General features: G+C 37.7%; 2 protein-coding genes across 4 annotated transcripts in view; one reads left to right on the top strand and one right to left on the bottom strand.

Annotated features, from left to right (window-relative positions):
* Window positions 1-1,867: 1,867 nt before the first annotated feature.
* Window positions 1,868-21,568, top strand: part of LOC307195169 (uncharacterized protein) — a 665,726-nt gene continuing 646,025 nt past the window's right edge. Inside the window, exons 1-3 of one of the 3 annotated variants that reach the window (XM_079939118.1) lie at window positions 1,868-2,079; window positions 5,263-5,359; window positions 7,121-7,210. The gene's annotated coding sequence lies outside the window, so the exon portion shown is untranslated. Of the gene's footprint in view, window positions 2,080-2,156; window positions 2,539-5,262; window positions 5,360-7,120; window positions 7,211-21,568 lie in introns of those variants that run through there. The other 2 variants (XM_079939117.1, XM_079939116.1) reach the window with 2 other exon arrangements.
* Window positions 12,448-21,568, bottom strand: part of IRAK1BP1 (interleukin 1 receptor associated kinase 1 binding protein 1) — a 38,168-nt gene continuing 29,047 nt past the window's right edge. Inside the window, exons 3-4 of the mRNA XM_079939104.1 lie at window positions 15,312-15,442; window positions 12,448-15,204 (exon numbers count right to left, since the gene is read on the bottom strand). Of these exons, the coding sequence (XP_079795230.1) occupies window positions 14,934-15,204; window positions 15,312-15,442 (402 nt within the window). The 3' untranslated portion in view covers window positions 12,448-14,933. The remainder of the gene's footprint in view (window positions 15,205-15,311; window positions 15,443-21,568) is intronic.

Here is a 21,568-nt window from a genome sequence, read left to right as displayed (position 1 = left end):
GTATACCAGTTGTATAATGTGCTTATATAGGATGCATATACATGTGCTCGTAGCGGCATTGTGAGTTATAAACATCCAAATATCTGTGAAATAGATTGCATATATTGTATGCAAGTGTATACATGGATATCACATTTTTGTTTAACAAATAAGGAGCCTGAATGCTCTCTAATATCTTTTATTCCTACATTTTTGGTGGCTGCTTTCTTCCTACGTTCTTTGGCTGTTTCTTCATACGACTGTAATTCTGTAATACTTCCAAGATTTACTCATGTTTTACACAAGGTATAACTCACTCATTTCCACTTATGTATAATATTTATTGTGTGAACATCACAATTGAACCATTCTGTTTGCCATTAGACATGGTGGTTGTTTCCAGCCTTTTGTTGTTATTAACAACCCTGCTATGGACATCATTTCCTGTGTTTGCTTTTGTCCCTTGACAACCCATCCCCTGCACTGTTGCTGGTGGTGTGCGTGTGTGTGTGTGTGTGCGTATGTGTGTGTGTTCAGTAAATCCAATTCTGATGTTACTCTTTCACTTAAAAATCCTTCAACCTAGAGGCTTAGCAGAACTACCTGGAATAATATTCCAGATGACCTGGAATGATCTCGAGATAACTCCAGTAACTGAAGCAATTCCTTTTAAGGATAAACATCAAAGAACGACGTTGCTCAGGTTGCTACTCCTCTTTCTTTCTGGCAGCAGAACCTACCCTGTCCCTTTGTACTCTGGCACTACAGATGCTCTAAATCTGATCAGAGGTGAAAATGAATCTCTTATCACCAAAGTTTTCCAGGAAGAATCAAAAGGAAATCTTTCTTTGGGAGGCTGTCCCAGAAAAAGCTACGATGGTGAAAAGAGCCCAGGGGAGTCAGATGTTCCTAGTCTGGAACATGCACTGCCATTTATGAACTGTAAAGTCACTCGACTTTCTGGATCTCTTTGCACATCTAAAAACAAGGCAGTTACGATTTCTGAATGGCCCTGCCTCCTACACTGGTGTAGAGGATCAAATAAAACCTCCATTCATTCCACAAACACCTACTGCGTCTCAGTCACTGTGCTAGGTCCAGAAGCATGGATGGCCCCCTTGTCCTAAAAGACCTCACAAGCCACACAGGGATTCTCAATCATGGCTGCATACGGGAATCACCGGGAGTGTAAGTTTAAAAAATATGGACGCCTGAGTCCCCTGCATCCTGGCCATGCAAGATGAGACACATTTCTTCAGCTCTTAGCCTATGCTGCATGTGTATGATGGGAATAACAGAAGCTCTTTCATAGGGTGGTTGTAAGTATTAAATAATTCATAACACCTGCTTAGCCCCGTGCCTGGTACAAAGTAGCAGGTGATGAACTGCTGGGAGTGGGGTGGGGAAAACCGGTAACTACGTAACTGGAGTAGCGATGTTTGCTACAATGGAGAGAAACATGCAGGTGCTCTGAGGGTCGTCTCACCCTGCTGGCTGGGATGGCAGTCCTGGAGGACGTGATGTTAGAGGCGACTTTTTAACACAAAGGTGGTAAATTAGCCAGATAAGCCTGGTAGGCATTGGGGGTGGGGAACATCGCAGAGAAGGAGTCTGGAATTCTTCTGGAGCGCGCGAGGAGAAGGAGGGGTGAGATTGCGGAGAGCACAGGGGTCAGATCTTGAGGGGCCTTGAAACCACGCAAGGGGGGTGGCCTTTAATGCTGCTGGCCACCAGGAGCCACCAAAAGGTTTTAAGCTGGGAAGAAGGCGATCAGAGTCGCGTTTACGTTGGGTCACTGCATCCTGGCGTGGCTTTGCGGTGATTTGAGACCGGAGGAGGGTGATCAGTAGGGACGGTGGCCTGGGATCAGGCAGCTGCAACAGAAACGGAGTAAAAGGCCTGAGAAGAAAGGGCGCAAAAGAGGTAAAAACCACGGCCCTTGCCGGCGTTAGGAGGGTGAAGGATGCGGAGGACACGAAGGCCATCCTGACCTTTTGCGCGAACAGTGGGCAAAGCAGGGAAATGGCACGGCCTTGGGCTGGGGGTCTCAGCACGAGACAGAGGCTCTGGGTGGACTACGGCAGATCCCTCCGAGGGCCGGTGAGTCTGAAACGCCGGAGGCCTGCAGGCCGAGGTCGCGCTGGCGCGGCGCCTGGGAGCGCGAACGACCGGGCGGAGCGCGGGGTCCCAGCGCAGCGCGCCCCCAGCAGCCCTGCCCACAGAGCGCCCGCCCGGGAAGCCGACCGCGGGGACGGAGCGCGTCGCCCCGGGGGCTGATCCCAGCCCGGGAGGGGCTCTCCCGGCGCGCCGGCCGGGATCCCGGCTTCCCCGGGGGACAGACCCGCGCCGCTCCGTGTGGATGGAGAGCCCGCGTCGCAGCGCGGGGACGCCGGGGACCAAGCGCGGGCGGGGCCTGGGCCTCCGCTCCGGGACTGCTGAACGGTAACCGGATTGAGGCGGAACCAGGGCGAGGTCGGCTCCTTCTCCTTCGCCTTGCGTCATTTTAGGTGTTTTGGGGTCGAGGAAGAAGGACCTGGGGGAGGGCAAGTGTTTGTCGAGGTTAGTTTTGGTTTGGTTTGTCCTTTGTCGTCTGCATCTTTCTCTCTCTTTTGTTTGATGTCATGTTTCCTCCTTTGCTTTCACCCATTCTTCACTTTCTTTAGGTATCTTGGAGATGTTACACAACCTGTCTACCCCTGTATATTTATGATTCTTCAAACAGTAACTATTGACTTTACCAGAAGTGGATTTTTTTTTTTTTGTCAAGTGTTGTCACCAAACTAACTACTTTACGTGAATAGTTTACTCAGGCGATTATGTTCTGATGCTGATTCATGAGCTAAATTCTGGGATTTGTATTTCTCTGGAATGTTCCATAATGCCCAGGAGTGTGGTAGGCACACAGTTGCCTTTCAATATATTCTTGATAATCTGTCACTTTTTAAAATTCATAATGTAATTCTTTTATTTTTATTTATCTCAAAAGATTCTGTGTTCTGACTCAACACACCATTTTACCTTAGAAGTTTTCAACACTTTTTAATGAAAATCTTTTATATTCCTTCACATGCACTCATCTGCAGCAGCTAGCGATTAAGATAATGAAGTTAAGTTGGTTTAACAAACCTATCTCAACGAATAAGTGAAGATCATTTTAATTGATCTGTCACTTTCGTATGCAGAGAGAAAGCAGTATCCTCTTCTCATTCCTCTTGTGACCTGATTAGAAAGCCCCCCACCCCCAAGCATGCCCTCATTCCCTCTCACAGATCCTGCCCTGCCTCCTAACTAGCAACTCCAGTTTCTCGCATTATGGTCTAGCAACCCCTCTCCCGAGAAACTCCTCAGGCCCATCCTTAGTAGCACTTGGATAAATGTCAAGGTTTGGGCACCTGGCTTTTCAGCCTGCCTTTCAGACTCTGCATGTCCATCGTTTGTGACCCACCCAAGCCTTCACATTCTTTTCGTTCTCTTCTCTTGTGTTGTTACTGGAAACAGCATGCAGTAATGGAAAGATGCCATTTCAAACAACCATATTATGAAAAAGAGCAAACACATAGAAATAACATCAAACATCTGGTCAGTATTTAAATTTCCAAATGTCTCCCGCTCTAGTTTTGTTTAGTTTGTTTGAATCAGGATCCAAATAAGCTCCAAATAATTGGTTAATATATCTTAAGTAATTCCTAAGTTCCCCTCCATCTGGACTTCATCTCAGCCTCTGGACCACTTTCTGCCATTACTGAAGTAAATTATTAGCTTTTTAAGGACCTTTTCCTAGAGGGTGAAATGGACTCACCAGTGATGTCTGGACTTAGAGTTGTGGAATTCCTCGGCATTTTGTATGCCTTTAAAAGCCCAGCATTTTGGCTTGGAATCAGAAAGTGGAAGAGAGCATACAGAGACAAACCTCATTCAGTGGCATCCTTGATGTACTTGAAAAACATACACATGTGGGACTTCCCTGGTGGTCCAGTGGTTAAGAACCCGCCTTCCAATGGAGGGGACGCGGGTTCAACCTCTGGTCGGGGACCTACGATCCCGTATGCCCAGGGGCAACTAAGCCCGCGCGATTTATAGCCTGAGCGTCATAACTAAGACCTGATGCAGCCAAGTAAATAAAAACAAAAACAAAACACACACACACACACAGTGGATTTGCTGCGAGAAGCTAGGTTAGAATCTTTACATTGCAAGGATGTGCAACCCCTCAGCCAGTGTGTTACTTGACTGCTTTCCCTTCTTAAGTCAGTAGTTTTCCTCCTCTTCAATATACACTTTTCCCTCTTCCCATTTCATACTTTCTCTCTCGTCCCCAAACTGGCCTTCATGCTATCATTCTAATTTTCTACCAATGCCCTAATACCAAAGACTGGCTGACCACTCATCAGAGATGCTGTAGAAGAAGTTTGGGTTTAGGTAGAAAGCGGACCCAGAGTTGACCTCTATGGTCCAGCTCTAGAGTGCAGGTAAATCAGGAAACAAACCTGATGCGGGGAAAGAAATTGAAAGGAAGAAAAACCAGTCAGACCTCTGTCGGTGAAGAGTCAGCAGATGGCGGCTTAAAAATTTAGTGCACATTGTTTCTGCCCCACGACGTGTCTAAATCCAGAAGTTCTTCTGGTAGATGTGCACACTGCAGTGGTAATGTAGGCACCTGCACTACACTGATCAACAAGTGCTAACTCACTCAGACTGAGAATAGCCCAATTCAGCAAAAAAGTCCAAATTAGGCTATCTCAATATTTTTTTTTCTGTATGTGTGTGTTCTACACATATACAAAAGAAACATTCTCAGTGCCAACTTCTAACCTTTTATTGTTTTAACTGTGGATTACATTGGTCTTAGGAATTTCAATTTACCCTTAAGAAAGGATATTCTTTTCCTACTGAAGGAAGCTTTTCTTGCAGTCTTAAGATTTCTCTTTAAGCTACTTGTACCAAGTTTATCATGTGAGCTTTTATCTGGGCTCACAAATGTAAGAAACCTGTTAAATGAACCCAAGTTTTGTGGAAAGTCGGGTGCTTGAATTAGGGGAAATAAATTATGCTATTTATCATTCATTTTAAGAAGAGTAGTTGTAGCTGGGAAGAAACCTAATGACCTGGTAACGCTTCTAGTTAGCTTTCAATCCAATATCCCAAAATAAAAAGTAGTAAGTTATTGAGTTCAGAGGTGGTAATTAAAAAACATCTAGTGTTTCATATGTAAATCTTGCTAAAGGAGTTTGCACAGTGAAGGTGAATGAACATATTTTTCTTTTTGCCTGATATACTACATAGAGAAGCATCCTGGCAGACTTCTCACTGTGGAGATTCCTGAAGATGGTGTACTGATGGTTCTGTAGGCTGAACGCCACTAGAAACTCTACTGACTCAGGTATGCCAAGGGTCCTGCTTAGAGTCTTCAAGGAATCAGAGGGTTGTACTGTACTGTAATTCTTGTATTTTCTTTCATCCTTAAAAAAAATAGCTACTGTCCTTGAGGGGAGAACTTTACACATCATTTAAGATAATATTTTGGGATTGTGGGAGCAGAAAATGGGTTACTCAATGTAGTGTCTTTTGGCAAATGAAAGATATTAAACAACATGTGCACAAAAGTGTTGAAAAGTAAAGTCCAAGAATAGAAATCCCTTAACACAATGATATAGTCATCCTTCTGTAAATATTAAAAAAAAACAAAAATGAATAAAGATCAGTACGCATTCTCCTTTTGTAGTGGAAGCTCCGTAATTAAATCTTCCCTCCTTATCTTCTTCTTGGAGGGGGGGATTGGGAGGGTGGCTTAATAAATTATAACACTACCTCTACTTATTGAGATTAGCACGGTACTTTTCAATAACATTTGGTTGATAAGAATACTTGAAAATTGCAATTAGCTTTAAGAACAAACAGGAACTCTTCTTAAAATCTTTTTGGAAAACTAGCTTGAGCACGGATGGGCAAATGGGGGCTCAAAACAATTTTGGAGAAAAATAAAGTCAGGTGGTTACCTTGGATGACAAAGTGTAACTTCTGAAAAGTATTTACTTGTTAGCTTTATCTCAAGGAAAATGAAGCAAGACTATGAGGGTAATGGAAACATGATCTTAGTCTGTTCTTTGCCCACTTTCTTTCACATATTTCCCTATATAGTTGGGAAAGAAACCAGATTATTCAGTAAAAAAAGAATATTTAGCATTCCATATACTCGAGGGTAGTTTATTGCAGCACACATGTCTTACTCTCAGCTTTTTATTGGTGTATACTCTCCTTACCTTTTGGGGGAAAGAAATTACTCAGTTACTCTCCCTATTTCAGACAGACCCTGTATGTCACATCAGTGAGGGCTGAGGTGGGGACTGCAGTCAGTTTTTTGGCCTCGCCAAATCTGGATTTTACCCTGAGTTTTCTTTTGCTTTCTTTCTTTCTTTCTTTTTTTTTTTTTTTGCAGTTTTGTAAACTCTTGGGACATCAAAGAACTGTAGTAAAATATTATTATAAAATCACATATCAATGCTGAATATTGGTATATAAGACTTTAGAATTCCTTTTTACTGTTAGCTCAATTTTGACCCTACAGGGTGAAAAGTTCCACAGTATTCCAGAGGTGACTGATTGCCCCATAAGGTATATTACACTTTTTAAAAATAGTGTGCTCATAAAAGTTTTTTTCTAAACAATAGATTTTGTCTGATGTATATTCCTTTTAAACATGTACAAAATGAGAAAAAGATCCTTTGTGGAAAAGAGAAATTGGCTCTAATGAATAAAAAAACTGTAATAAAAATGCAGAAAAAGACTATGTAGCTAGATTATACTTTTCTGATTAAAAAATTACATTCTTAAGATAAAATAACCTATAGTTCTGACACCTGATTTCTCACACAACAGAAAACTTACTGGGCATGATATGGACTCTGTGTGTGTGTGTGTGTGTGTGTGTGTGTGTTTTATGTATTTTAATACTCTCGTTTCATGGAAGAGGTCTATTTTCTCTAACTTTTATACAGATAAACTCAACATGGTTGGATAAAAGACAAGTTCCTCTCTCAGACGTGATAGCTAGACTTGGGTAACAAGAAACGTCATTTGCTATATATTAATATGCATGATGCCATTTGTTGTTTTAAAAGCATTTTCTTTCTTTCTTTTTAAGGCTTTCTGACTGTTGGAATGGTTTTAGATGGTCATCTCAGAGAATGAAGGCATGGATGGCTCACATGAAGCGCTGGTTGTTAAAGACAAGGTGGGAGCATTTATAAATCTGCTTTCAAGGTTTGCCTAATCTGACTCCTGATTTGCACATACTCTTTCCAAAATATATTTTGGACTAAGATGCCGTGTATAAAATAAAGGAAGTTAGGAATGGTCTTTTCTAACCATCTAGAAGATTCACCAGGCTTCTAGTAATCTATGTAAAACTTATTAATTCCATGTTATTCCTGAATAAATATTTTAAAGGCCGGGGAGCTAAGAGTAGGGATAATTACTTCCTATTTAAAAAGAGGAGGCATATTCATTTTTAAAATAAATTTATTTATTTTATTTACTTTTATTTTTGGCTGTGTTGGGTCTTTGTTGCCGTGCGCGGGCTTTCTCTAGTTGCAGCGAGTGGGGGCTACTCTTCATTGCGGTGCATGGGCTTCTCATTGGGTGGCTTCTGTTGTTGCAGAGCACGGGCTCTAGGCACGCAGGCTTCAGTAGTTGTGGGACTTGGGCTCAGTAGTTGTGGCTCATGGGCGCTAGAGTGCAGGCTCAGTAGTTATGGGCGCACGGGCTCAGTTGCTCTGCGGCATGTAGGATCTTCCCGGACCAGGGCTCAAACCCGTGTCCCCTGCATTGGCAGGCGGATTCTTAACCACTGCACCACCAGGGAAGCCCCTCATTTTTAAAACAACTATACTGTTAGTAGTAATAGGGAAGTGGCAAAGGAGTAGTCCCTTTTATTTTGATAATTTATATATCTATGCATCTACATCTATATATACAAATGTTTATAAGATTTTTCAGATAACAGTGTAAAACCATGAATTTAAAAGCATCAAGGCCACTTGAGAATAAGAAGTGTTCTAAAAATAGTAATTGGCATAGGGATATAACTGACCACAGACATCTAGCAAACAGAATGGTTTAAGGGATTCTACAGGTGTAAGAAGATTATCCAAAGTTCATTTCAAACCTTGAAAATAAAAGTCATTTATTTTTGACATTTTCATGCTGATTCAATACTGATTTTTTTTTAATGAAAAAGAATAAGAAAAACTGTAAGAAATAATTGTAACTTGACATTTATTCGAACATTTGTCCTGGATTATTTTAGGCTTGGCTGGAAAGGGGATATATTTTGGACAGGGTATGAAAAAAGAATTATGATGCAGGTAGCAAAAGATACCCTAATATAACTGTTATTAAGACTTGATAAAAGTTTTTTTAACACATAATCCACTTTTCTCCAAATAAGTCATGAAAACCTCACCATCCATGATAATTCGTCTTCTCAGTAGCAAAAACGAAAAGATGTCAGGCTTTATTTGCGATATGCAGACTCAGTTAAGGGCACTTATGTGCAAGATTTTGGCTGTTTATCTTGACTATGTACAACTGGAGAGAAAGCATTCATGAGAAATAGCAGTTTGTATGTGAGACAGGGTAGGGAGGGGAGAAGAGCATTCAGAATTCTTATTTTTTTTATAGATAAAAACCTAAACAAAACTTTGATTTCTTATATGTTTTATTAATTTCAAGCATTTTAATTTTAGCTTTTGTCCCTTCTTCTTAAATGATGTTGCTTGCAAGTGCAGCATTACAACTACACACATTCCTGATCATGATTTTAAAAAATTCTTTGTATTCAGACTTTACATGTTTCTTTCTCGTCGTAATAAGCTCTGGCAGGTAGCAGGCTGCAAACTGCAAACTAAGCATTGAAGGAACTGCCTCCACATATACTTCTGGGAGTGATGTGACAGCCTCTATCATGCCTGCTATCTTCCAAGAAGTTCATTATTCTCTCAACCCCCATATTCCCTTCCTGAACACATAGAGAAGCAGTAGTTGGGTGGCTCTATAGATACTGCTGGGGTTTCTGCTCTTCTTGCCATCAGGGCTGCGGTGGTGGAGTGAGGGCTAGAATCTCTCCAAGTCTCAGAGCTGCAGGTGTTCTCATACTTATTCAGTCGTGTGGTTATTGCAGGGTTATGTTTCCAGAGTTGTCACCAAATAATATGAAAAACCATTAGTTAATATTGGACAATGAAATGTCTAATCATTTAGATAAACATGTCTAAAGTGTTGGATCTAATGTTAGTGAGATCATCAATTCTCTGTTTCTTATTCAAACGAACAGTTGAATATTTTATTTATTTACTAAAATAAGTTTTATTTATTTATTTGGGTGCACTGGGACTTTGTTGCAGCATGAGGGATCTTCGTTGCCGCGTGCGGGATCCTCATTGCAGCATGCGAGTTCTTTTAGTTGCAGCATGCATGATCTTTTTAGTTGCACATGCAGGATCTTTAGTTGCAGCATGTGTGATCTTTTAGTTGTGGCATGCAGGATCTTTTAGTTGCAGCATGCAGGATCTTTAGTTGCAGCATGCGGAATCTTTAGTTGCAGCATGAGAACTCTTAGTTGTGGCATATGGGATCTAGTTCCCTGGCCAGGGATAGAACCCGGGCCCCCTGCATTGGGAGTGTGGACTGTTAGCCACTGGACCACCAAGGAAGTCCCTGAATACTTTAAATGAATGTAACGTTTAAGAGTAGTAACATTTGGGGATGCTATGAATTCTCAACATTCCTACAGAATGAAACAAATATAGTCATTCCTCAAATATATGCCAATCTCTGTGGTTTGCAAAATTTTCAAAGGTTTCAGCTGCATATTCATAATGGATTCTTTGCAGAACACAACAGTCTATATCACTGCATCTTTATCATTTTAGGAATAGGTACAATGAAGAAGAAATCTGTGCTTTCCTTGCAGGTATTGAGCTAGTGGAACATTTGCTATATTAAAATAATTTTGTATTGTATTTGATTGACATTCAACTTTAAGTTAATTATACCTCACCTCCTACTCCAATATAGAATGTAATACTTTAGACCTTTCATCATTAGTTTAGCATAAACTAAGAAAAATTTTCTTTTGATGCTATTTACTTACTTGGGCTAGACTTGATTTATCTGAATCATTACACTCACTCTTTTTTTTTTTTAAACATCTTTATTGGAGTATAATTGCTTTACAATGGTGTGTTAGTTTCTGCTTTATAACAAAGTGAATCAGTTATACATACACACATGTTCCCATATCTCTTCCCTCCTGCGTCTCCCTCCCTCCCACCCTCCCTGTCCCACTACAATAAACATGGCTGATTTGGTAAAAAGAAAAAGCATAAAAACTGTTTTTGTATGACATAAAAATTCATTATTGCTATCAAGTACAAATATAACCTTCTAAAATAGGTTTTGAAAGTAAAATTAATGGAAACATTCAATTTAAGCATCTGTTTATTAGAAGTTGTAAGTTAACTGAATTTATTAGATGCAGTTTTATAGTGGTTGCAGTCAGAATTTCAAAGAAAGCAACTTTCCCTGAGAGTTTGTCATGGCCTGTTGGTGAGCAATGTGTGGCACAAGTATAATCACTCTCAGTGGTGACAGGAGGGTAGGGCAAAGGTCCTCACTTAGAGCTGATCCAGTAGAAAATATGCAAACACAGCATGAACTCCATGTGGTAAATGGCCACTGAGAAGACCCTCCGCGGAAGAAAATTGAACAGGATGGTCACCAACAAGGCATCTTTGCCTTAAGTTTTGCTAATGTTGCTTGTCTGGGAGAAAGGCGGTTATGTAAATAAAAACAGTGAACTAGACCCAAACAACAACAGAAAACAAAAAAACAGCCCATAGCACACTCTCAGGGAAAGTTGCTTTTGAAATTCTGACTGTAACCACTATAAAACTGCATCTAATAAATTCAGTTAAAACTTTTAATAAATAGATGTTTAAATTGAATGTTTCCATTACCATTAATTTTCAAAGCCTGTTATAGAAAATCATATTTGTACTTGACTCTGGAATCAGTGCCCTGCATTTCCCTTCCCCACGTCCATGTGTACCAACATTGAGGTACTCCGCTATGAATGCTATCCTTCTGATTTGGGAATAAAGCAGAATCACTGACAACCAGCTTTTCCTCCTCTTAGCCTTTTATTAGCCAGGTACTAGGAAAAGAAATGTTTAAGACATAGCCCTACCCTTGAGGAGTTCATAGTCTTGTATAGAAACTGATGAAAAATTAGGATGTAATGAATGTGATTAGTGTAGATTTTTCTGTTTGAAGTATTGGAACTATTTACCTGTTTTTGGGTCTTTTGTGCAAAATCGTTTGTAGAAGGAAGGAGCAGAGAGGATGACAGAATCTCTATATTTAAAAAAATGGACACACACGCACACCCCCCCCACTGCCACCAGATGGCAACGTGACATTTGGAGGATTTTTTTAAAATTCAGGGATTACTGCCTTGTTTCAGGATCATTTAGATTAGTACTTTCTCCTGCCACCTAGGCTTTTAATCTCTTAGTGTGGAAACTGATTTTAGTTTTTGGTTCACTTATTTGCCTTACTAATTGTATCAAGCATATGAAACCCTGATAAATCAAACTCTGTGTAGCAAATAATATGTTTTTGATTAGCTGTTTTGTTTTTTCACTGTTACGACAGTACCAACTTACATCTGAAGTCCAAAGCCAGCATTTGCTCACTCTGAGGTGGGACTGGTGAGCGTCCATAAGTGGCATGGCTGTTTGGGAGTACTTTTGGTTGGGACACTGAAGCCAGAGCTCCAGAGTATATCCCCCTGCTAAACAGGTTATAAAAGGATGTTATTCTTTTTAATAAAATAGTACAAATAATTCCTCTTGAAAAGTATCTATTACCTCACCCTGAGAAGTGTTTGACTTGGATAAGCCACTGTCAATTCTAGTCTTTTAACATAACTGAACATGTTAAAGTGATTTAGGCCACAGGAGATTTTATGGCTATTAGAAACTATTTGGCTGCAAATATAATATGAATAAAATAATAAATGTTTTTTATTTTGATTAAACCGATTTATATAGTTTTTTTCTGGAATGAATCATAATACATTTGTCTCCCACATAATTTTGTAATGTAGATAATACGTTAACTCCCACTTTTGACCTCATAATTCATGTTTTTATTGTTTGTAGGCCAGTGAGAAGAATTCCTCATTATCAAATTCTCATCAACAAGTCTGACAGAATTTGCATCTCCTAAACCTACATTTCCAAGGAGGTCATAACAATATTTATGGAATATGAGGCACAGAATCTTAAGTTAAAAAATATTTTTCCAGGTCTTATTTGCATTGAACTCAAATTAACTGTCAAATAAGAATACTGATATAAGTAAGGTAAATACTACAAAAAATGTAATCTTTAGCATGTAGCTGAATGGAATCCTAAATTTTATCAGTAATATTCAGAAACCTTATTTTAATAGTATTTCCTTCTAAAAAGGAGCTTGGAACATAGTGCGTTTGTTTCAAACATCCTAATTAGAAAGAAATTTTCTTTCAGAAAACAGCAATTACAATTTTTTGCTTTCTTGAAAGATTTTCTTTAAAAAGGGGTTCAGAAGAAAGAAATTGTCAGGATTAAGGATTAAGTTCGGGATAGGTTTATTCTAGCAGGCTTTGTGGCACAGGTCCCCTAAGTAATTCATTGTGATACTCCAGTATCTGCCATGTGTCAGAAATTAACTTGCCATTAACTGACAACTAAATTTGATACCCTTAGTCTTAAAGTACACAGGATGTCATACATTAAACCAGTCCAATCTTTGAAGGATTACTTCTCTTAGATGCTCTACAGAATTGCAGGACTGTCCATTTTATAGGTTTTTTTTGAGGCAACATCTTTAAAAATGCCTGTAAATTCTAAAAAGTGTTTGCTAACTTAAAATTTGTTTTTAGGTATTTATTGCTAAGTTGAAAACCTTCTTTACCAAATATGACGGAACCAAAGATACAACGAAGCCATGGCTAAGAAAAATCAGCCCCCGTGATTAAATTTTATTGAGTATGAACAATTTTTTTCTTGATGTACAGACTCAATAGTACTTTTCTACCCAACTGGATAAATAAGAGCTAAAATATAATTTATTTAACTCTTTTTGGAAATAAAACTTCAACATACCTTAAACTGGTTTTCTGATAAGTTTATTTTTAATATGATTATTTAAAAATTCATCTTAATGATAGATTTGGAAAAGCCAACTTTTACTTGGGTTGACAATAATCAAAGAATGCAGCTGGTATAGTGGCTACCATTTACCAAGTAACTGCTATGTGCTAGGCATTATTCTTGTGGTCTTACAGTTATCAACTTTAATCCTTATAGTAACACTGCAGGGTAGGTATTATTAGCCTCATTTCATTGGTGAGGAAAGAGAAGCTTAAAGAAATTAAAGTGCCTTGCCAAATTTCTATAACCAGTACATTGCTCAGCAGATATTTGAGAGCCTACTCTGTGTTGGCCCTGTCACTATGCTAAGACTGAGAATGCAGCTGTGAATGAGAAAGACAAGATCTCCATTCTAAAGGAGCTTACGTTCTAGTAGTAAAATCAGGATTTTAAAATAGCGGTGTTGGATTCTAAAATTTTTCTTCTTAGCTTCCACACTCCTTCCCACCAAGGATACTGCAGAAGAGATGGATTAAGCGGTTTTAGTGCCACTTAAGAAAGTGGGTGGGGATGAAAACTACATACTGGAATACGTTATAGGAAAGAAACATTGGTATATGAGTGTCAAGCTCTATCAAAGGAAAAACCCTAGGGCTTAGCTGTATGGCAGGGAATGGAAAGCCTGTGCTGCATAACAGACTTGGCTTATGTAGACACACCTGCAGATGGTGTATAATGCAATAGCAATGATATGTACTTGCTCAGATAGCCTTAAGGATCAGTATTTTCTCAGTGTATGGCCCTGCACTGTCCAACACGGTAGCCATTGCCTACTTATGGCTTTCGAGTCCTTGAAATATGGCTAGTGCAACTAAGGAACTGAATTTTAAATTAAAAAAACATTTTTAATTTAAAAACTGACACGTGATCCAGTTACTAGATCTTTCAAGAATGTCTGGAACAACTGGGTGTGTGAATCTATTTTTTCCACCTATATTTTAAGAAACTTAAATACAGATCAAGTATTTCTGATGAAAATTTAGCATCTGAATTGAGACGTGCTGTAATATAAAATACACACTGGATTTTGAAAACTTAGTATAAAAAAGAATATACAATATCCATTAATTATTTTAAGAATAATTACATGCTGAAATGATAATATTTTGGATATACTGGGTTAAATAAAATATTAAAATTAGCTTCAACTGTTTTTCACTTTTTAAAAAATGTATCTACTGGGAAATTTTAAATTACATATATGGATTGCATTATATATATTTGTACTGGAGAGTGCTGGTATAATCAAAGGAGCCCTAGTGAAGAGAGTCTGGTCAATATATTATCTTTTATGTCTGTCATCAAAATATTTTCTTAGTATATCTCATTACCCTTTTATCAAGAGTTATGTATTGCTCATCATTCTCTCTATGAATGTTAACAATCATGTTAATAACTGTCAGTATTTTGTCCTGTAGTAGGAATATAAAATTATTTACACATACACTTATATGAACTGTCACTATGCAAGTGTGCACATATAACACATTTATTCCCAAGAGTATTTCCCATAGTAAGTTTTCAAAAACAGAAAGTAAACATAAGTATTCTGTGGAACTATATTCAAGGATTGACAGGCTTGAGGAAGAAACACCTTATATACTACACAATATACATATATTCAGGACAAAAGCAAACATTATAAAAAGTATAAAAATAGACAAAAAGATACAAACACAATATATTTTGGTCAGAATTTCAGGTATGTTTTTTTTTCTTCTCTCTCCCCTTTACTTCAAAAGTTACAAATACTTTGGAAGCAGCATGTATTGTTGCACTTTTGATTTTTTGTTGTACAGTTAACGAACCTGAGAGTCTGGATGACTGGTGATCATCTATTTGGCCTTCCCATTCTTTCATTTCTTCTTCTTTGATTAATAAAGGTTTTCCTAGAGTTTGGCCAACAAGATTACAGACTTCTTGAGCTTTGCGCCATGCATTTTCTACAGCAACGACACAGGCTTGCCGTCTTAGGAATTAAATGCAGAGATTATTAATACGACAGTCAACAAACCGCAGCACTGAATAGTTTTGTTTAATTGGTTGATAATTAATTTAAAGAGGTGCTTAACTTACCGAAGATTCTCAATAGAACCTGGAGTATGATAGAACTGGGGTTGGCTGATGACAACAGAGCTATCTAGCTTTTCAACAAGAAAGTTACAAATATTTTGCATTTTTCCGAATTCAGTAAATGTAATGCAGACCTGTAAATGAAATGACAATTGAAATTATTTTCATGTCGGATGCATTATTTCAAATCTTTCTCTAAATGTGAGTTAAAAAAAGTAAAGCCAGGTTACAATGAGGTCATTTTATAGTATGTAACATATGAAAGACCTACTTGGTACTTATAACTAAATTTTGTTATTAAATTTATTTTTGCTTATGAATTTTGTAATTTATCTAATGTTGACTTGAACATTTAAAACTTCATTTTAAATCAGTCAGAGACTTTTTATGAAAGAGAACTGGAGGGTTTCCTCTTCAACTTTATTATTCAGCTAAATTCTAACCCTGATGAATGTTTCATGACTCTTTAGTCATCTATGCCATTAGTTAGCTTCCTGATTAGTGGTAATTCCTTCATACTTCACTGCTGTCATTTGAGGTATGTTTCTTCTTCCAAAAGTTATTTTCAGATCTATATGCAGAAGTTCATCTATTTCACTATGTCCTCTGTCTTTAAATATGTGGAAGCAGCAAAGAGAAAGAGAGGGATGAGGTAACCTCCTGAGTCATCTTATACACTGAAGAACAGTTGCCTTTAATCATAAATGTTATCCAGGGAAGACTGATGTTCTATCTGGTTTCAATACTAAGTGAATAATGTCTTTTATAATCAGTTTGTCAATTTCATTTTTTTTTTTTTTTTAAAGCTGACTGGGATTTTGAGTGGGGTTGCAATGACTCTAAATATAGATTAAGGAAGACCTGATACCTTAATGATACTGAGTCTTCCAAATCAGGAACAAGGTATGTTTCTTCATTTATTTAGGTCTTCTTTAATTTCTCTTAGCAATATTTTGTAGTTTTCAGCATACACAGTTAAAAGATCAGATTTATCCCTAGGTATTTTATATTTTTGATGTTTATTAGTTCTAATAGTTTTTTTGTAGATTCCTTTAGATTTTCTACATTGATGGTCATGCTGTCCACAAATAAAGACAGTTTTACTTCTTACTTTCCAGTATGGATGCCTTTTATTTCTTTTTCATGCCTCACTGCACTGGCTAGAACTTCAAGTACAATGTTGGATAGAAGTTGTGAGAGTAGATACGTTTGTCTTGTTCCTGATCTTAGGCACAAAGCAATCAGTGTTTCATCAATAAATATGATGGTAACTGTAGATTTTTCATAGGTTCCCTTCATCATTTTGAGGAAGTTTCCTACTATTTCTAGTTTGCTGAGAATTTTTATTAGGAATGGATGTTGGACTTTGTTAAATGTTTTTCTTCATCTACTGAGATCATCATATGTTTCTTTCTTGTTAATATGATAAACTAGATTGACCAGTTTTTGAATGTTGAAACAACCTTTCATTCCAGGGATGAACCATACTTGGTCATTATATATTATCCTTTTTATATATCACTGGATTTGATTTGCTAAAGTTTTGTTTATAATTTCTGCACATAAGTTTATGATGGACCACTGGTCTGTAGTTTTCTTTGCTTGTAATGTCCCCCCGCCCTCCCCCACCCCCACCAGTTTTGTTATCTTCTGGTTCCAAATAATGAGTTGGAAAGTATTCCAGCTTCTTCATTTTCTGGAAAAGTTTGTACAGAATTGGCATAAATTCTCCCTTAAATGTATGCACTTTTTAATTTCTCTTTTAACTTCTCCTTTGACCCATGGGTTATTAAGAAGTATGTTATTTAAATTTCAAATATTTCAGTTCTATCATTTTTGCCTTAAGTATTTTGAAGCTTTAATATTAAATGTATAAGTGTTTAAGACTGTTATATTCTTGATTGACCCATTTATCATTATAAAATCATCTTTATCTGGGTAATACTCTTTGCTTTGAAATCTACTCTGTCTGATATTATCATAGCCACTACAACTTTCTTTTGGTTATTGTTAGCATGGTATATCTTTATGCACCCCTTTGATTTTTTTTTTTTTTTGCGGTACACGGGCCTCTCACTGTTGTGGCCTCTCCCGTTGTGGAGCACAGGCTCCGGATGCGCAGGCCCAGGGGCCATGGCTCACGGCCCAGCCGCTCCGCGGCATGTGGGATCTTCCTGGACCAGGGCACGAACCCGTGTCCCCTGCATTGGCAGGCAGACTCTCAACCACTGCGCCACCAGGGAAGCCCTGGTTTTTTTTAAAGTCAGGTTTATTAAGGCATAACTTATAAAGAGCAAAATACACTCCTTTTAGTATATGTCCTATGAATTTTGACAGATGCATTTACTCATGTAGCTACCATTATGATCAGTCCCATCAACTTCCTCAAATTCCCCTGTGCTCTCCACATCCCAGCCCCTGAAAGCCACTGATCTGTTTTTTTTTAAATAGTTGCACTTAATTTTTTATTTTTTGGACAACTTAAAAGGTTACTTTCCACTTACAGTTACTACAAAATATTGGCTCTATTCCTCGTGTTGTAACTCTATGTCCTTGAGCCTATCTTATACCCAATAGTCTGTATCTTCCACTCTCCCACTCCTATATTGCCCCTGCCCCCCAACACTGCTAACCATTAGTTTGTTCTCTATATCTGTGAGTCTGCTTCTTTTTTGTTTTATTCACTAGCTTTTTATATTTTTTAGACTTCACATGTAAGTGATATACAGTATTTGCCTTTCTTTGTCTGACTTATTTCACTTAGCATAATGCCCTCCAAGTCCATCCATGTTGCTGCAAATGGCAAAATTTCATTCCTTTTTTTATGGCTCAGTAGTATTCCATTGTGTACACACACACACACACACACACATATACACCATAGCTTCTTTATTCACTCATCTGTTGATGGACACTTAGGTTGCTTCCGTATCTTGGCAGTTACAAATAATGCTGGATGAACACTGGGGTGCACGTATCGTTTTGAATTAGTGTTTTTGTTTTTTCCAGATATATACCCAGGAGTGGAATTGCTAGGTCATATGGTAGTTTTATCATTTGCAAATATTTTCTCCCATTCAGTAGGTTGTCTTTTCATTTTTTTCAATGGTTACCTTTGCTGTGCAAAAGCTTTTAAGTTTAATTTGGTCTCATTTGTTTATTTTTACCTTTATTTCCTTTACTTTAGGAGACGGATCAAAAAATATTGCTGTGATTTATGTCAAAGAGTTTTCTGCCTATGTTTTCCTCTAGCAGTTTTATGCTATCCAGTCCTACATTTAGGTCTTTAATCAATTTTGAGTTTATTTTTGTACATGGTGTAAGAGAATGTTCTAATTTCATTCTTTTATATGTAGCTGCCAGTTTTCCCAGCACCACTTATTGAAGAGACTGTCTTTTTTCCACTGTATATTTTTGCCTCCTTTGTTGTAGGTTAATTGACTATAAGTGCATGGGTTTATTTCTGGGCTGTCTATCCTGTTTCATGGATGTGTCTGTTTTTGTGCCAGAACCATACTATTTTGATTACTGTAGCTTTGTAGTATAGTCTGAAGTCAGGGAGCATGATTCCTCCAGCTCTGTTCCTCATTCTCAAGATTGTTTTGGCTATTAGGGATCTTCTGTGTTTCCATATAAATTTTAAAATTATTTGTTCTAGTTCTGTGAAAAACGCCGTTGGTATCTTGATAGGAATTGCATTGAATCTGTAGATTGCCTTCGGTAGTACAGTCATTTTCACAATATTGATTCTTCCAATTCAAGAACGTGGTATATCTTTCCATCTGTTTGTGTTGTCTTCAATTTGTTTCATCACTGTCATATGGTTTTCAGAGTATAGGTGTTTTTCCTCCTTAGGTAGATTTATTCCTAGGTATTTTATTCTTTTTGCTGAGATGGTAAATAGGACTGTTTCCTTAATTCCCCTTTCTGATATGTCATTGTTAGTGTATAGAAATGCAACAGATTTCTGTGTATTAATTTTGTATCCTGTAACTTTACTAAATTAATTGATGAACTCTAGTAGTTTTCTGATGGCATCTTTAGGATTTACTATGTATAGTATCATGTCATCTGCAAACAGTGACAGTTTTACTTCCTCGTTTCCAACATGGATTCCTTTTATTTCTTTATCTTCTCTGATTGCTGTAGCTAGGGCTTCCAAAACTGTGTTGAATAAAAGTGACAAGGGTGGACGTCCTTGTCTTATTCCTGATCCTAGAGGAAATGTTTTCAGCTTTTCACTGTTGAGAATGATGTTAGTGGTGGGTTTGTCATATATGGCCTTTATCATGTTGAGGTGTGTTTCCTCTATGCCTGCTTTCTGGAGGGTTTTTAATATAAATCGATGTTGAATTTTATCAAAAGCTTTTCCTGCACCTATTGAGATGATTATGTGGTTTTTATTCTCCAATTTGTTAATGTGGTGTGTCACATGGATTGATTTGCAGATATTGAAAAATCCTTGCATCCCTGGGATAAGTTCCACTTGATCATGGTATATGATCTTTTTGATGTACTGTTGGATTCGGTTTGCTAATATTTTGTTGGGGATTTTTGAATTTATGTTAATTAGTGATATTGGCCTGTAATTTTCTTTTTTTGTGTGTGATATCTTTATCTGGTTTTGGTATCAGAGTGATGCTAGCCTCACAGAATGAGTTCTGAAGTGTTCACTCCTCTGCAATTTTTTGGAATAGTTTCAGAGGACAGGTGTTAACTCTTCTCTAAATGTTTGGTAGAATTCACCTGTGAAGCCACCTGGTCCTGGACTTTTGTTTGTTGTTAGTTTTTAAATTACTGATTCAAGCTCGTTACTGTAATTGGTCTGTTTATATTTTCTATTTCTTCCTGGTTCAGTCTTGGGAGATTGTGCCTTTCTAAGAATTTGTCCATTTCTTCTAGGTTGTCCATTTTATTGGCATATAGTTGTTCACAGTAGTCTCTTACGATCCTTTGTATTTCTGTGGTATCAGTTGTAACTTCTTTTTCATTTCTGATTTTATTGATTTGGGCCCTGTCCGTTCTTTTCTTGATGAGTGCGGCTAAAGGTTTATCATTTTTGTTTATTTTTTCAAAGAACCAGCTTTTAGTTTCATTGATCTTTTCTATTGTTTTCTTCATTTCTATTTCATTTATTCCTGCTCTGATCTTTATGACTTCTTTCCTTCTACTAACTTTGGGTTTTGTTAGTTCTTTTGCTTTAGATGTAAGGTTAGGTTGTTTACTTGAGAGTTTTCTTGTTTACTGAGGTAAGCTTGTATTGCTGTAAACTTCCCTCTTAGAACTGCTTTTGCTGTGTCCCATAAGTTTTGGACTGTCATGTTTTCATTTTCATTTGTCTCTAGGTATATTTTGACTTCCTCTTTGATTTCTTCGGTGATCCACTGCTTGTTTAGTAGCATATTGTTTAGCCTCCACGTTTGTGTTTTTTTGCAGTTTTTCTAAATAGTTGATTTCCAGTCGTATAGCATTGTGGTCAGAAAAGATGCCTGATACAATTTCAATTTTCTTAAATTTACTGAGACTTGTTTTGTGGCCTAGCATGTGATTTATCCTGGAGAATGTGCACATGGAACCATGTGCACTTGAAAAGAAAGTGTATTTTGCTGCTTTCTACTGGAATGCTCTGTATATATCAATTAAGTCCATTTGCACTAATGTGTTGGAGAAGATATAACAATTGTAAATATATATGCACTCAACATAGGAGTACCTATATATATAAGGCAAATACTAACAGACATAAAAGGAGAAATCAGTGGTAACACAATAATTGTAGGGGACTTTAAAATCCCACTTACATCAATGGACAGATAATCCAGACTGAAAATGAATAAGGAAACACAGGCCTTAAATAACACATTGATCTGTTTTTCTAAAACTTTATTTTTTTAGAGAAGTTTTAGGCACACAGCAAAATTGACAGGAAGGAACAGAGGTTTTCCATATATACCCTTCTACCCCCCACACACATAGTCCCCCCCCACCATAATCAACATTCCCCACCAGACTGGTACATTTGTTACAATATGTGTACCTACTGGGTTGACCAAAAAGTTCTTTCAGGTTTTTCCATAACACCTTTGGCCAACCCAATATACTGACACAGCATAATGACCAGAAGTCCACAGTTTACATTAGAGTTCATTCTTGGTGTTTTATATTCACTGGGTTTGTACAAATGTATGCTGACATGCATCTATCATTATAGTTTCATACAGAATACTCTCACTGCCCTAAAATTCCTCTGTGCACCCCCT

The sequence above is a fragment of the Stenella coeruleoalba genome (genome assembly GCF_951394435.1).
Source record: "Stenella coeruleoalba genome assembly, chromosome: 12".
NCBI classification, from domain to species: domain Eukaryota; kingdom Metazoa; phylum Chordata; class Mammalia; order Artiodactyla; family Delphinidae; genus Stenella; species Stenella coeruleoalba.
The sequence above is the reverse complement of the archived record's forward strand: the minus strand, read 5'-3'. Positions and strand labels throughout refer to the sequence as shown.